General features: G+C 39.9%; 1 protein-coding gene across 2 annotated transcripts in view; it reads right to left on the bottom strand.

Annotated features, from left to right (window-relative positions):
* The window catches only part of LOC112569478 (deleted in malignant brain tumors 1 protein-like), a 37,530-nt gene that overhangs the window by 6,168 nt on the left and 13,181 nt on the right, over positions 1-18,181 (bottom strand). The window contains exons 4-10 of one of the 2 annotated variants that reach the window (XM_025247280.1): positions 17,748-17,889; positions 16,158-16,330; positions 15,011-15,158; positions 13,906-14,078; positions 10,521-10,668; positions 7,797-7,972; positions 3,701-3,848 (exon numbers count right to left, since the gene is read on the bottom strand). In XM_025247280.1, the coding sequence (XP_025103065.1) occupies positions 3,701-3,848; positions 7,797-7,972; positions 10,521-10,668; positions 13,906-14,078; positions 15,011-15,158; positions 16,158-16,330; positions 17,748-17,889 (1,108 nt within the window). The remainder of the gene's footprint in view (positions 1-3,700; positions 3,849-7,796; positions 7,973-10,520; positions 10,669-13,905; positions 14,079-15,010; positions 15,159-16,157; positions 16,331-17,747; positions 17,890-18,181) is intronic. The other variant, XM_025247281.1, reaches the window with a different exon arrangement.

Consider the following 18,181-nt stretch of genomic DNA (forward strand, 5'->3'; position numbering starts at 1 on the left):
TCCACACACGTGTTCTTTCGTACTACATACCACAACGATTTGACGTGGGCTTACTCCTCTAGTAGCTCGTATTTATTGCAGCGGGGGTAACTAAATTTACACAGCTCATCATTAATACATGAACGAGACTATGAACCATAAACTTCACATTAATGTAGCAACTGTTCAACCCAATAGTTCAACTCACTGTTTGGAGAATGTCACAGAGACGTTCACTGTCAAACACACTACTACTCTTCCTTGGATATTCGTCCGCACGTAGTCCTCCTCTAATAATCTTCCTCCAATGTCTTACACTTTCAAAGTCCCCGTATCGTATGTGATGATTCGGCCTAAGCACCCGATTGGTGACGAGACCACTTCAATAATCACAATAACCACAATATCCACGCTCAGCTGGTGTATATTAGACATACACCACAGCTGCTGAAGATTATACTCCAACCGTCTTCTTTCTTCGATAGTTTCTAATGACCTCTCCTTCTCCGAGGGGATTCAGTTCCCGCCATCTGCAATCCCGATGTAGGATACTGTCACGAACCTCAGTGCCAGGATTCCTCTTCTCACTAGCAACTTCACTTACATGACGAGCCTTCTCGGCGGCTGCCTTCGGAATCCTCCTTAATCGTTCCTCCACATTAGTTCCTTTGCTCGACAAGGAACCAAATCCACTGATTCCCCTGTCTGTATTCACACCAGTACATCTAGGACCAACCGTCTCGGCGGCTGCGTTGGGGAATCTTTCTGCTCAGTATTTTTCATACCTTAGAGCAGTGATGCCCAACCTTTTTCGGCCTGGGGGCCATATCCATTTCCGACATGCGTGTCACGGGCCTATTCACCGCAAAAATACAAAAAGTAACACTAAATAGAACATATACCATTTTTATTAGAAACAAGTTGTACTTACCATTGATTATGTACTAATTAGTGGGATATTTGAAGTTGTTTTTAGGAAACCAACTTCTTAATGTCCAGCTGCATCGTAGAGACACCAAGTCGAAGAACTGAATCGAAATATTCGTCCGCGAGGCGATTTCGCCCGTTTCATCACAGAAAATGTTTGTTTACACATATAAGTACTTGTAAACATCTTGATCATCCTTAACACATGTTTTTGGAGATTTGGAAAAGTTTCTGCAGGCAACACTGCGTAGAAAGCAATTGTCTGCATCGCTCGAAATTTGTCAAGTAGGGATGTCTGGCTTTGCAAGTCAATCAGTTCCAGTTGCAGGTCTGTCGGGGCACTTGACACATCTGCCGCAAATGGATTTTCGAAGAGACGTATTTCATCCTTCAAATCATGAAAATCCTTAAATCTTTCATTGAAATTATCCTTCAAGAGCCCCAGAAGTTGTATCATTCTTGTTTTGGCGAAAGACATATTTAGCTGCTGATCCTGAGGTAGAGCTGTACACGTTGGGAAGTGGACAAGCTGCACCATTGCCTCCTGCTGAATAAAGAGTTGTAATTTCGCTTGGAATGCTGCTATGTCCGCATACACATGCGAAATCAACTTGTCTTTCCCTTGTAGTTTGGTTTTGAGTTCAGATGTCAGATGTCACGTGATGTCGCATAAAATCACCAAATCCCACAACCACGAGGGGTCGTTCAGCTGAGGAACTTGCTTTGATTTCTCCGTCATAAAAATGTCAATCTCATGTCTCAAATCAAAAAACCGTTTAAGTACCTTTCATCGGTTTAACCAGCAGATTTCACATTGAAAGAGAACGTCTTCATATTCGCATTCTATTTCTGTCAAAAATTCCTTGAAAGTTCTGTGGTTCAACGCCTGTGATCTGATGAAGTTTACAGTGCTGACCACAATCTTCATCACATGGTCCAGATTTAACACCTTGCCACAGAGATTTTGTTGGTGAATAATGCAAGGAAGCCACAGAGGGTCGGTTCCATAGGACTCGACGACTTTTCTAATACCTGGGCACAATCTTCGATAGGCGACTTTGCTGGGATGTCAACACTCAACATGTCGTGAAGAAGGCTCAGCAACGCCTCTTCCGTCTCCAGAAGCTGAAGTCTTTTTCTGTCTCCCACCAAATTCTTCAGCCGTTTTACAAATCGCACATAGAGAGCGTACTGTTCTTCTCGTTGATTTGTGTCTACAACAGTTTATCGGTGAAGGACAAGAGCAGCCTACATCGTGTGGTATCCACCTGCTCCAAAGTCATTGGGTTCACTCAGTTTTCTTCAGACTCTGTGTAATAGGCGGACTCTGTAGGTGTCTGCCATCCTTCGTGATGACAGGCATGCCCTGTCGAAAGAAATTGTCCGCCTCCCGTCGGGCTGCCGATGTTGTGTGCCTACATGCAGGACAAACAGACTGCGGCTGTCTTTTGCTGTTTCAGCCGTGCGACTTTTGAATGGGGCTGTGCGAATGAATGAGACACGAATGTAAAAGCCTCTTGTGTCGAATTTTAATCGAGCTGCAACTGAATTGCCTTGTGGGGTAAATAAAGCATTATCTTATCTTATCTACGCCCGGCACTACGTCAGAGTTCCCAACTGTCCGAACGCCTACCCTTCGGCGTCATCAGCCTGTCAGTGCGTGGACACGTGACCCTGCTGTCCCCGGGTGCGGCCAAACCTTCCTGCGTAGCTGCGAGGATGCGAACCTTTGAGCAGGAGCCCACGGAGGGTCAGATGGGAAGCTGCGGTCAGCGAAAAATTGATAATCTTACAGACTTGCTTCACAGAGCCACCCCGTTGTGTGTGCCGGTGTTGTGTCCACTTTTGTTTTGTTTTGTTCTTTGTCTCTTGCTTGCGCACAGGGTAGCTTTTGTTTTCCTGTTTTAATTGTTGTGCGTGTGAGTGAAAATAGCTTTTAGTAATATTTTGTGGGTGTAATAAATTTTGTACCGTTCATTTTGTTTTTGTCAGTTTTGTGAGGTCTGCGCTCAGCTGCAGTCTAACAGGAACGACCTGAGCCGTCTCTGGCTGAGCGAGTGGTTGTGTGTATGTGTGTTTGTGTGGTTGTGTGTTTGTGTGTTTGTGTGGTTGTGTGTTTGTGCGACAGTTTAAGTGGTTGCGAGGCTACATCCGGCGACGCCGCGGACGGCTACGCGACACTCGATAAGTAAAACTAAAACGTCTGACAGCCAGGTAGCTAGGTTTGTGTGACACCCTTTTCTAACCATCTAACTGCAGGTAACGGACAAATATTAGGAACAAAAAGTATTTTGTCTTGGAATCGTGGAATGGGACACAGCATCTTAAAAATACATTTTTGAGAAACAAAAAATTAATTCTGATATCTACTTACATTGCAAACTGTCGCCGTTGTCATAAAAATTCGCATCACCAACATAAAAATAAATGCAAACACGTATCGTCTGTTGACGGTGTTTTAGTTTACATATAAACAATTAAAAGGAACGAGCTGCGATTGGTTGAAAAAGACCGTATAATCTGTATGAGTATGTATCTTGTGAGCGAAGACAAATTTCTGTCCTGGGTCTCCTGGACAGACAATAAAGTCTGTTTTGATTTTGATTTTGATTTGAAGACTTTTCCAATGAGAGAAATGGTGAAACTTAAATATATTTAAACTTAACACGCTCTAGATCATTAGGCTACGTGGCTACTTTTATGTTTAATAATGATATATTAGATCAAACGTGTAAATGAAACAAAAATCAGTGTGAGTGAAATGTGTTTAATGATTGCGTTAGACTACACCTACCTGTTGAATCCTAACATTCTGCAGGCTACCAAAGCTTCTTCCTGTCCAAAACCGTCATCACACACTGTGTTCCATGTTCCATCGTACAAGATTTCCAGACGTCCCGCCTTAGGTGTGCCGCCGACCACACGAGCTGTTAACTTCTGAGCTAATAATTAAAATACAATTATTTTACATTAATAAGTTAGTTACATCTTTGTCGTAAAAAAGTAGGAGCATGATGTGAAAAAGTGTCAGGTTGCATATTTAACAGATAGTTACATATTTCTTCCTATTTTCTTCACCTGTGCTAGTGTTATTGTCTTTGCCTTATTATGTACAAATGTTTTATTTATTATTAAAGGCGTGAAAATCGTTGCTACATGATAGACGCAATGGCGGCCTTTAGCATGTACACACTGTGCACCAGCAGAGGGCCGCCAGCCAGTGTATATTGAATATACAACAGAAGAACGAAGTTGTTTCCAGTTGTTTCTCTGTCCTGACCGGCAACCAGTCTACAGCCGCCCTGATACACGTTTGGGCTAAAGTCGTTGTATTGCCGTGATCATCATCGTCATCATCAGCCTCCACTTTGTCGTTGTCACCGATAAATCAAACACTTAATATTAATGCAGATGTTGTATTCTTGAGTCTCATCATCTGCTTGAAGCATGCAGCACTGAGTAGCAGGCTTATGAACTTTTCCATTTTCTAAGAAATATTAATACATAGCATAGTGAAAATAGTTGAGGAGAAATTTATATCGAGTAAACAAACTGGATTCTCTTTTTTGTTTCGGCAAACAGACACCACGTGTCACATCCGCAGAGCAGGATCGGTACTATTAGGGAATAAAACGGCACGTACATAATTGTAAAACTCAGGGCTATGACAGAATCTATCTAGTCTACCCATTACCGCTGTTGTTAATGCCAACACCTGCGGTGTAGCCACCGTCCTCGGATTGGGTGGTTACCATGTATTCAAAGCTACTTACAATTCGAGCTGTACCCTGTTTATCTAGATGCCGCTGCCACTGACCAAAACTTTGCTCTTTTCAGTGCTGGTCCTTGTTACAAATCCTTTTGACCTGTCTCAGTCACCTTTGCAAAGTCTGTTACTATGTCATCTCAACTAGACACATTTACCCAATACTGTACATATACTGGTGGGCGGGCCAGCGGGCGGGCCGGTCAGAGACAGGAGGCGGGCCGGCCTTTGCCCAGGTCTGGTGTAGACTGTGTGTACGGTGCGTACAGTGCGCTTCTTGTCGCTAAGAAAATATAGGGACTGTCTGTGGACGAACAGAACTGTGAGTAAAGTACTAAATGACTGCTAATGCGATTATTAACTACACGATAAGATTTGAGATTAAGAGTGGAGGTTAGGATTAAGAATTAAGATTAAGAGTTATTTAAGTATGGTTGATCGGGAAAGGCACCGGGTTGTAAATATTTAATGAATCGATAACTATGTTTCGCCGATAGGATATTGTGCTGAGGCGGGTTATTGTTTATGCACATGTGTCTTATACACATACTCATATCTGCACATATATATTTATCTAACACCTCCTGACACTAACAGCTACTCACTCATATGTGCATATATATATATATGTCATCCCCCTACACACAGTCTCATATCTGCTTGTGTGTATATACATCACTACATACACACACAGACATTTGCTTATATATATATTTTTTCTAATACCCCTGACACACACACACATACTTATATATATATACTTATGCCTATATATATATAGTTACCCCTTCCCGACACAAACGTTCTTGCGATGCAATAGTTCACACACAAACATTTGACAGAACAGCACGACAACTGTAGTTCACACTAACATTGTGCCATCTATACCAGCTCTCTGTGGCTGTGCTTCTCGTAATCGCTATGTCTGTCCTTAGTTGGAAGAGAAGAGATTCTTCAGCTCACATTCCATTGTAGAAAGCAGAAAAAAATTGTTATAAAACAGAGCAGCATTACCCGTATATCCTGTAGGCCATCGTCTCACGTACATTTTGATCATAGAAAGTTAATAGTTTCCTCTTTAAAAGAATAATCCACCCCCACCCACCTCTAAGATCGCTGTGTACATAGAAGTGGGTCATTATGAAATGGTTCACATAGAATTGTTCATATTCATGAAAGAATAAAAAAAAAAAAAAAAAAAAAAAAAGCAAAATTAGCTCCACCTAGATTTTAACATAGTCGATATCATGTCAAACAAATGGTAGCTTGTACCCAATAGATTATAGAGTTTCGCTTGGCAATCACTAGGTTTTCGTGAAAGGCTTGACAGAAAATTGACCATATTAGAGAACGAAAACATCCCAAAGCAAAACACAAGAGAAAAAATAAACCCACATCGAGCATTGAACACACCAACTGTCAATCTTTTAAATTCGTTGGTAACCACTAGCTTACAGAGGCGTGGCTCATGGATCTTACTAATCTAACCTACTTGTAGTTAAACATTGTCTGTGTTGTGTTGGGCTTTCATTTATTTTACCTTTACTTGTCATCAGTTTTAGGCATTGAGCTAGTTTAATTGCATGTCACAATTAACTTTATGCAGCCCTTCATAGTGTTTAAATGCTGTAGAATTAGCACCAGAACAAGTTTCATAGCTGGCAAAGAGTGAAGCCGAGGTTGGATTAGCAAGGAAGTGACGGTCACTGACGTCACACTGCTGAAGTTTTTCCCTTCAGTGAGAGGTTGTCGACAAACAATTCCGCCTCCCGCTGTGTATGACACGGCACCTTGCCTCCCCGGTCTCTCACTGCTTTCTCTAAACCACCCTCTCCTCTCAGCGTCTTAGGAAGATGTCCCGAGGGACGCTACGCTCTTTGGGGTTCACTACATTGTCTCCCAAAGGCCGGAACCAATGGCCAGCGCCCACAACACCCACGTGATGCTACAATGCGTGAAGGCTTTTGGCCCCAAAGAGGCGGACAGGGTTGGGAGGGGAAATGAACAGTGCACCCCCATTGTTACAACAAGCAGCAGACTCAGCATCAAGCAGACGTTCCGTGACGTAGCATGGCGATGACGTCAGGCGTTGCTACAGTCAGTGAATAAAAGTTCTTGACCTTAACTAGCGAACCGTATATAAATAGCGTGGACTATGACGTCACACGTCGTCTGCTGTCAACATTTCTATTACTGGTGTCCCCCAGCGCTGAGAGACACATACAGGCACAGAAGCATGGCTGACACGTGACATCAAGCATGCCTATACCTTCAGGAGTCCGGGTCTGTGGGTCAATTTTCTACCTCCCTCCCTACAAAAATCTACTGCTGAACCGGGTTGACCTTATACTTTGTACCACGATTAACACTTTTCCATCTCATCCATTCTAGAGCGGCCCGTTGGCGCAAGGGTTAGCGCTGTTAGCGTCTGTCACCAATAGGTTGGCTGCCCTGAGTTCATTTCTCGTCTCGGGCAAATCCTACCTACTAAGGAGGGGGGAAATTGTTTTTTTACGCCGTGTCAGCAACTGAGGCTATATTACGGAAGGCAGCAGCCCTGTAAACAGATGCCACGTGCAGAGAAAGAACAGCGTGCCCGAGACGAGAAATGAACTCTGGGCAGCCAACCTTCACTGTATTGGTGACAGGCGCTAACCGTTGCGCCACCGGGCCGCTCTGGTACTTACGGTGGGAAAGTAATGTTTCTTACAGAAGGAAGTTAAGATTTCAGGGTCATTATCAACATTAACAGTCGAACAGCAATATTACTTCATATCCTTACTGTTTACAGTTTTCAATAAAGGAAATAGTTCGCAACTTGAAAGTCAACAAGCTTAGTCTTATTTAATTTCACTAGTGTAATCAGAATATTTCAGTTATATAGAAACGTACCAATTACTTTCTGATATAATTTGTGCAAGTTGTTGAAAAGTGGAATAATGATAATAACTATAATAGCAATAATAATATTTGTCTAAAACACTCTCCAACGTACTTGATTTCTAGCCATATTTTTATTAAAAGCTAATAGAACTGCTCTCATCAAAACCGTAATTAAGTTTTTAAGAATATAAATTAAATCCTGGAGTAGCAGTAAATATTTAATTATTACTGGTCTGCTTACTAATGTTGCACGAGATGCCGATATCCTCCGAGTGTCGACAGTGGTGGTGTCTGTAGAGCCCCGGATATTTACACTGCGCCAGGCTGGTTTCGTTCCCCAAACACTGCAGGCGATCAAACAGAACAGGACCAGAGCCTTCTCCATACTTGGCTGACCCCACGGCGGCTGCTGTTGTACTGAAACCAACAACAAAAGACATAGACACTGAAAAATAAACATAAGCTTTACACTAAATAGAGACTCAGCCTTGTAAAAACATATGCATACACTCTCGCGTGCGCACACACATCCTTTGCATCGAAGGAATCTTACTTTCATTACATGTGGCCGTTGCTGGCGGTGTTGTTGTTGTCGCTGCTTTTGACTTTAGTCCTCTTGTGAAATATTGCCTGATAGTTTTCTTTCTTAATTATTTTGCTGTCTGCACTTTCCTCCGTCTACTTATCTGGAACCTCTTCCTACCTGCTCTCTAGCTTGGCAGGTTGGAAGTGGTTTAAGCACCACACCTGTGGCACCCTTCATATCATCCTCTTGTCTGGATCTGTTTTCACTGGTCAGCCAAGCCACATCTTTGTTGCTTATATTTTCAATACTTCTGAGGGTGAGACTGTTTCAATTTTTTCTCAGAGTTTGCGTCTCAGTCTCTGAATTTTCAGATATTTCAATCATCCAAGTGATTAACACGAATTTCGATAATTATATATATATATATATAGATATGAAGGCAATAAGTAAAAATAATATTTGGTTTTAATTCAGGACAGCGTGAGAAAATGAGTTCTTACTCCTCTGAAAAAAAGTAAGTGAGGAACTTATTAACATGTAGTGAAACATATCCGTACATTAACTAGGAGTCTTCCCAGTCGTTCTCCAGCAACGGACGGTGTCACTCCGGGGCCCTGTCAGTCGTCATTTATATTCCTGCTGATATACTGACTGTCTCATCACGTGCCCTGAGATCATTTTTGGGTTCCACATTTTTCTAGTTCGTAGTGGCCCTGACTGGTGAGTGGAAGTGACGGTGAGGGCGAGTAACTGTGTTTTGTGTTAGTGATTATGTTGGTCAGTTTTAGAGTGTAAGACGTTAGGTCCAGGTCGCGGAGCTTTTTAGTTTGGAGTTTAGGATTGATGGTTTTGAGAAAAAAGACATGGTCAGAAACATTTGCTAAGAGCAAAACTTGGGGAAGTTTAGTGGGAGCCACCTGATAATGAAGAACTGTCTTAACTGCTCTCACTATAGGCTCGTAGTATTCTTCTTCTCTCTCTGTTTCTCAGTCTTCATTTCCAGTTTCCCTCTACTTCTTCATCTACGCCCGCTACTACGTCAAAGCTCCCAACTGTCCACCCGTCCCCCTTGCGGCCTCATCAGCCTGTCAGCGCGTGGACACGTGACCCTGCTGTGCCCGGATGCTGCCAAACCTTCCTGCGTAGCTGCCAGGAGGCGTCCACGTGACCAACGGGATGCTCGGGTTTCGCACCCCCGGGGAGCTGTGCCTGGACAAGAGGAAGGGGATCTTCGCTGGAGCACCAAGTAGTGCCAGAGGGCAAGCTGTACTGAGCGAAAAACTTGATAAACTTACAGACTAGCTTCACAGACCAACCCGCAGTGCGTGCGGTGTCACCTTTTGTTTTCATTTTCTTCGTGTCTCGCCCGTGCCAAGGGCAGTTTTGTTTTCTTGCTTTAAATGTGGGTGTTCATGTGAGAGTAAGATATTTTATTAGTATTATTTTTGTGAGTGAAAGAAATTTCTTTGCTTGAACTTCTCTAATTTTCTCAAGTGTTGTGAGGTCTGCAATCAGCTGTGGTTTGACTGGACCGTCGTGCGGCGTCTGTGGCCGAGCGAGTGGTTGCGAGAATGCATCCTGCGAAGCCGGGGACCGTTACGCGACACTTGGTAAGTGAAAAATGAAACCTCTGACAAGCAGTTATTTAGGTTTGTGTAATACTTTTTATAAATATCTAACTCATGTTCATGACAAATACCAGGAATATTACAAAGCAACCCTGTGCATCACATTTTTTTCTGTCCTTTGTAAAATCGCCAAGATTAAAGTACACAGGAAATAATCCAGGTGTTGCAGCGAATGAAAGAGTTTTTCTCTTGTTGTCGTAATCGTTCAACCACTCCCAATTCTTTAAATAACAAAACACTTTACCCATACAACAGTGTCCATTTGTTATAAGACTGTAAAAAGAAATACCCAACTAAAATCCATTTCAAGTGTCCCAAAGCGTGATCTTGTAAAGCTGGATCGCTCAGAAAATCAGCAGCATTAAGTGTTTAATAAGAATGTCAATAAACAGGTGGCAGAAAGAAATTTTGTCTAAAGGTGCTATGGCACATAATATCTTGAAAATCAATTTAAGGCAGAAAAAAAAAGATTTTAATTTTTACTTCTATTGCAAACTTGCGACATTGTCATCAAATTTTGCATAACTAGAAAAAAGTTTACTTCATCCACTAATGGTCAGTAGATGGTGTTTGTTTTACTTATAAACAATCCACGAATCTCACTGGTAGAAAGACATTTTTCCATCAGAGGCAATAGTAAACGTTAAATACCTTTGAACTAAACACACTTTAGATTACTAGGGTAGACTGGTTTTCTTTTCCTGTTTAATGATGATTTATTGGATGAATTGTGTAAAAAAAAAAAAAAAAAAAAAAAAAAAAAAAAAATTTGAGTGAAACCTGTTTAATGATTGTGTTAGACTACACCTACCTGTTGAATCCTAACATTCTGCAGGCTACCAAAGCTTCTTTCTGTCCAAAACCATGACGACACACTGTGTTCCAAGTTCCATCGTAAAAGATTTCCAGACGTCCCGCCTCCGCTGTGCCACCGACCACACGAGCTCTGAACTGTTGAGCTAACATTGAAAATACAAATATGTTTATAATAAGTTAGTTACATCTTTGTCGTAAATACAAAGGAACACGAAGTCAAAAAGAGTCATGTTGCATGATTAACAGATGGCTACATATTTCTTCCTCTTTTCTTGTGCTGTGCTAGTAACATTGTGCTCACCTTATGTATGTATGCACAAATGTTTTATTATTAATCTAGCCATGTAAAACATGACTACTTGATCCATTCAATGGCGGCCTTTAGCATGTACACACTGTAAAGCTACAGAGGGCCGCCACTCATTATATATTGAATATAAAACAGAAGAACGAAGGGCCGCCAGTTTTTTTTTTTTCTGTCCTGACCCGCAACGACCCTACAGCCTTCCCTGATAGATGTTTACATTTACGTTTTATTGCCATGATCATCGTCGTCATCATCATTGTTGTCGCAGATAAGTGAAACACTCATTATTAATGTAGATGTTAAATTCACGAGTCTCATTGTCTGCTTTAGACATACGGCACTGAGCAGCAGGCTAATTAACTTTTTATTGCACGCAATAAACAATTACCAATCAACAGCATATTAAACAATTGTGGAGGTATAAATATCGCGTAAACAATGGGCTTAAAAAATACGGGTGAAAAGGAAGAATAACAATTATTATTGTTAGACACAAGCAACCTTCCTTCTACAGCAAAGTGTGGATTAAAATAGTCCAAAAAAAAAAATTAACGGGAAAGTTAATGAGAATGAAAATCATTTACAGGTAAGAAGCCAAGACAACAATGTTGGCGTACCGACTCAAAATAATAGCCACAGAAGCTTTTTGTTTTAAAACCCTGGAATTTTTTTCCATTTCGGTAAACAGACACCATGTGTTGCATTCGTAGAACAGGATTGGTACTACCTTGGAATTATACAGTTTGTACAATGTACATGATAGTTAACTTTATGGCAATGCCAGATCTAGTGTAGCCATCACCGCTGTTGAAGTGAACACAGGTGTGTAGCTGCCGTCCTCGGAGAAGGAGGCTTACAAGTATTTAAAGCTACTTACCATTCAAGCTGTACGACATTTATATAGATGCTTTTTTCAGTGCTGATATCTATTAGATATTCGTTCGACCTGTCACAGTCACATTTGTAAGGTCTTGCAATTCTTTGTCAGTAACTAATAAAAGATATATATATCACTTGCAGATCAGCCCTCAACCAATAGTAGTGTAAATATGATGGTCAAGACGAGCTTTTAGCACCTGTGATAAGCGGTGTTACTGACATACGCCAGCAAATGTAAACTTCTACTCTTCTGGTAGCACCTCCTCTTGGAGGTACTGATGCTGTTCTGTATAACATTAATCAAAGGTGAATATTTATTAAGGCTTATGGTTCTTTTTATCTGGAATTGTTTGTTGACTTCTGCGATAATTTGATCGGGACATTCCTTGCCTTCCACAAATTGTTACAAAACTTTTTCTGCTCTAGGTAGGCCCCTCTTTCGCAGGTAGACGGATAAGTCATTTTAGCATGTTCTGATAATATTGTTCTTTTAATATCAGATCTCTGAGGTGTTCATAATCCTTTTGTATCTGTGTACGGGAAACCTATATTTCCCCTATGTTGGACATTCTTTTTTAAAAAAGGCATTCATGGATTCTGTAGCTTGAGGCCGCACAGTTCTAAATTATGCTTTGTACGCAGACATTTTAATAGTGGTTTCTTCTTTATCATCTCAAAACTGATTTCTTCTTTGATACCAAATGCGTAGTACACATTTAATGCTTTCTTTGAGAATAAGAGGCTAAGTACAGAGGCCACATCTCTTTCGGTCAGTTGAGTATTCGGGCTTGTGCTTCAAACCTACATAAATATGCTTCTATGTCGTGTCTTCCTGGAATATAGGTAGTAAAGGGATATACACTTCAAGTCGTATCATCACAGTTCCTTTTTTATTATTTGCCCACTTTTCTCATTTTTTCTAATCTCTCTATTTTTCTTTTTTTTTCCAAATCCTTCCACAAGTCTATCATGACGATCTGTACACTGCAACATACGTCTAGTCAATCCCCATACGTTTGAAACTCATTTCGCATTTGTTACGTGAGGCGACATCAAATACTAGGTTGGAATCCATGCTGCCCACAAAAATAGCAAACAAAACAAAAAAGATTTCGCCTAAGATTATCTACACAGATACACTGGGGATAGCAATGTAATCACACTGTCAAAATGTGTCTTTACAGTGAATCTTTACAAAGTGCTGCGGGGTGTTGGACTGAAGTCGATCAGGGAATGGTTAAGCGAGTCGTCCTCATCCAGAAGGGCTCCAGCTCATTCAACTAATACAATCAAAATCTCGTCTAGGCGAGGTCAATCCTCAAAGGGTCAGTACCACGCCGCATCAAGTGGATGGACACTACCCTGGTGTACTATGTCATCTCAACTAAAGACATTTACATGTGATGAGTCAGGCACGTCTTCTTCCTTCACTATCCCCAGCCTGAGTCAATTTTCTACCTCATTCCCCCCCCCCCACCCCTGAAAACCTTCTTGTAAATCGGGTTCATGATATATATATATATCGTGTGACGGTAAACATTTTCCCATTTAATGTTTTCATCCATTCTCCCAGATATCCAACATACACTTGCAGTCCGTAAGCCGCAAAGCACCGAAGCACAGACTCGTTTGTACTAAACATAAGTGATGTCGGTGATGAACAAGGGAAAAGCTTCCATCAAGACATCTCAGTCATCAAATATCAAAACAAAGGGAATAACAGTTTGAATATCAAGGGCGGCTTTTGCTCTTACAGAGGGAATGTTTCTTACAGGAGAAAGATTTAAGCGACATTACCACCAGCAACACTAGAAGAGTAATATTACTTAATGCCCTTACTGTTTATTGTTTTCAACGAAATAGCAAGTTATAAATAAGATAATCTTGCTGTTTCAAATATCACCAGTATAATCAGCATGCTCCAATAATATAAAACACATCAATTACTTTTTAATATAATTTTTGTAAGTTGTTGAAAAGTGTGACATTAAGAGTAGAGACACCGGACATCGACAATAGTATCTCATTTGTCTTAAAAAGTAAGGAACGCATTCATTCTAGTCTTATCCATTAAAGAGCAGTAATTAAAAACTAAATAAAATTATAGTTTTCCGACAACATGATGAATTTTTTTAATAAGTTAGATTAAATGGTCGATTAGATGTAAATGTTTAATTATCATTGGTCTCCATACTAAGGCTGCACGAGACGCCGACATCCTCCCTGTGTGTACAGTAGTGTTTGTACAACCCCAAGTGTCTACACTGCGCCAGGCTGGTTTCGTTCCCCACACACCGCAGGTAACCGAACAGAATAGGACCAGAGCCTGCTCCGTACTTGGGTGACCACACGGCTGCTGCTGTTGTGCTGTCAAACATCACATACGAACAGGAAAAGATATAGACATTTACAATGACATACTCTGTACACTGAATAGAGACTCAGGTTTGTGAGAGCATATGCATTCAGTAAAACACACCCGGACACTAACCTCAACTTTCCTCTTTAAGTGAATACAAAACGTCTGACATGTGGTTTTGTGTAATACTTATTTTTACCATCTAGCTTCGGTTCACGACAAATACCAGGAACATTACAAAGCCATCCTGTGGAACACATTTTTTTTTTCTTTTCCATAATCGCTGAGATTAAATGTACACAAGAAACAATCCAGGTGGCGCAGCGAATAGAAGTGTTCTTGTCTTATTTTCATAATTGGTGAACCCCCATTAATTCTTTAGTAAACCACAAAAAAAAACGTTAACCATACCACGGTGGAACCATTTGTAATAAGAATACAGATGAACCTCAACTAAAAGCCATTTAAAGTGTCCAAAAGCTTGATCTTGGAATGTTGTATCGCCCAGAAAATCAGTAACATCAAGCATTTCCTAAGAAATTCAATAAAAGTAATTTCTCTTGTAAACGTAAAATGTAAAACAATATAATGAAAAAACAATTTTGAGGCAAAGAAAGTTGATTCTGACTTTTACTTACATTGCAAAGTGTCGCCATTGTCAAGAAAATTTGAATAACTAAAATAAATATAACTTCACCCAGTCATGGTCAGTACACGGTGTTAGTTTTACTTGTAGACGAGGTACGAGCTGCCACTGGTTACAAAAGACTTTTTCCATCACAGGCATCATAGGAACTTTAATAGTTTTGAACTTAACACACTCTGGAGTATGAGACTACGCAATATTTGTTTATGATTAGGCCATTATATTGAATGTGTGTAAGAAACGAAAATAATTGTGAGTTAAATGTGTTTAATGATTGTGTTAGACGACACATACTTGTTGAAACCTAACATTCTGCAGGCTACCAAAGCTTCTTCCTCTCTAAAACCTTTACGACACACTGTGTTCCAAGTTCCATGGTGAAAGATTTCCAGACGTCCCGCCTCCGCTGTGCCACCGACCACACGAGCTGTTAACTCTTGAGCTAAAATAGAAAATACAAATATTTTCCAACAATAAGTTAATTAATCACTTTATAAGTGAAACTTAGGGCTATGTCAGGTCCTATCTAGTTTAGCTATCGCCGCTGTTGCTGATGGAGACACAGGGTGTAGCTGCCTCTGTCACCGACGCCGCGTTTCACCACAGCAACATACACACACTGGGGAAGATGGTAAAAACCATCTAAGATAAAAGATACTTAAGATATAATGCAATAGTGTCTATTCTTTATTATACATGTATATCACTCCCTCAGTTTGAGACTCTTGAATATACAAAAGTTGATAATTTTAAAGATTTAATGGCAAAGATGCTGATTACGAACAAGTAGGAGCTCGAAATGAAACGAAAATTCACTTTCTTTATTCACTTCTAGATTGTTTTGTCCCCTAACAAAGGTTATGTCAGTAATGAACAAGGGAAATGCTTCTATCAATATATTAGTCATTGAATATAATTCCAAACAGAAGAGCAGTCCAAATACCATGGTCGACTTTTGTTAGTTCTTATAGAGAGATAATAATGTTTCTTACAGGAGAACATCACGTCCAGAGGGTCATTACTACCAACAACAGTCGAATAGTAATGTTATGGCATGTCCAAACTGTTAATAGTCTAAAATAAAGGAAGTAGTTAGTAATATAAAAGTGAAACCAGCAAGCTATTATTTATCAAGAAAGAAATCAGAATGTTTCAATTATATCGAAACATACCAATGAATTTCTAATGTAAAGTTTGCAAGTTCTTGCACTGTACTACTACTACTACTAATAATAATAATAACAACAGGAATGGCAATAGGAATAAGAATAAGTATAAGTGATTTGCCTGATGCACCCTGGAACGTACTTGATTTTTATTCTTATTTATCAAAGAACAGTTATTCAATGCTAATAGAGAAATTTTTTGGAACACCGTACTGCAATTTTTAACAAGATAACTTAAATGCTGAAGTAGCTGTAAATATTACTGGTCTACTTACTTATGTTGCACGCTACGCCGACATCCTGCCAGTGTTCACAGATGTGTATGTAGAACCCCAAATGTTTACATTGCGCCAGGCTGGTTTCGTGCCCCACACACCGCAGGTCACTGAACATAATATGACCAGAGCCTTCTCCGTACTTGGCTGACCCCACGGCTGCTACTGTTGTGCTGTCAAACATCAGAAACGAAGAGCAGAAGATATAAACATTTAAAAAAATTTCTTTACATTGAATACGGGCTTAAGTTTGTAAACACATGTATACAAACTAATGCGCGGACACACACGGAGCACTTGCCACAGAGCAACCCTCAGTTTATATCATGTGGATGTTGCTGGAGCTGTTGTTGTAGTTGCTACTTTCAACATTTCTCTTCTTGTTAGATATTCCCTGATGGTTTTCTTTCTCAGTTCTATCGCGGTCTGCACTTCTCTTTCGTCTACTTCTCTACAAACTCTCCCTACTTGCTCTCTAGCTTGGGAGGTTTAAAGTGGTTTAAGCACCGCACTTGTAGCCCCTTCATATCATCAGCTTTTTTGAATCTGTTTCCAATGATCATTCAATACACATCTTTGCTATCTTATTCATTGCTGACATTTTAAAAACTTTTTGTGCTTAAGCCTTCTACTTTTTTAAAGTGTTTGCGTCGATGTCTCACTCACTTGCAAGTGTTGACTACCTGAATTTTTGTAAATCTTTATCTCTAATGTTAGCGACACGAATTGTGCGATAGGCAGATATGTAGGCAATATATTAAAATAATATTTATTACATTATAACATAAAGTGTTAAAAAAATAAGTGCATACTACTTTGTCAGAAAACAATGGGAGGACTCAAAGACTGTTAAACATACCCGAACATTACCCAACTGTACTGGGTAAATAAATACAAAACCTTTAACTTGCAGATTTATGTGATGCACTTTACTGACCATCTAAATGCTGTTCACGAGTTCTTGTCTGATTTCATGATTGTTGAACCACACCCGATTTTTGAGTAAACCATAACACATTTTCTGTGTATAACAGTGTGTCTGTCTGTCATAGGAATGCAGAGGAACCCCAACTAGAAGCCATTTAAAGTGTCCCAAAGCGTGATCTTGTAAAGTTTGATCCCCCAGAGAATCAGTAACATCAAGCGTATCAAAAGAATTTTAATAAACACACGTGGCAGAAAGTATGTATGTCTTGGAATGTGGGATAGCATACGATGTTTTAATAACACATTTTTGAGGCACAAAAAGTTATTGTGACATTGAAAAGTATCGCGATTGTAATAATAATGTAATAATAATGTGCAGAAGAAAAGAAATATATATATATAGTTTCATCTACTCCTGGTGAAAGGGACTGTGTCAGTCGATTGTTTTACTTATAAACGAGGCACGAACTGCCACTGGTTGAAAAAGACTGTTCCCATTAGAGGCAATAGGGAACCTTAAATATTTTTAAACTTCACACGATCTAGATTATCAAATTAAGCTTTTTTGTTTTATGTTTAATGTTATGCAATTGGATTAAAAGTGTAAAAGAAGCAAAAAGCACTGTGTTTTAAAATGTGTTTATTTCGTTAGACTACACATACCTGTTGAATCCTAACATCCTGCAGGCTACCAAAGCTTCTTTCTGTCCAAAACGTTCTTGACACACTGTGTTCCAAGTTCCACGGTAGAAGATTTCCAGACGTCCCGCCTCCGCTGTGCCACCGACCACACGAGCTTTTAACTCTTGAGGTAAAAGTTAAAATACAAGCATGTTACATTTATAAAAAAAAATTATATCTTTGGTGTAAAAAAAATTGGAAAACACTGTGAAAAATTGTTATGTTGCATGATGATCTGATGGTGACATATAACTTTCTCTTTTCTTAGGCCGGGCTAGTAACATTGTCCTCGTCTTATTTATGTATAATTTTTTTGTATTATTATTATTAAAGGCGTAAAAAAACATGTCTACTTGATAGATGTTTGCACTTAAGCCTTACGACCAGAAATATCATTGTCAACATTGTCCTTGTCA

The sequence above is a fragment of the Pomacea canaliculata genome, linkage group LG7 (genome assembly GCF_003073045.1).
Source record: "Pomacea canaliculata isolate SZHN2017 linkage group LG7, ASM307304v1, whole genome shotgun sequence".
Classification (NCBI taxonomy): Eukaryota; Metazoa; Mollusca; class Gastropoda; order Architaenioglossa; family Ampullariidae; genus Pomacea; species Pomacea canaliculata.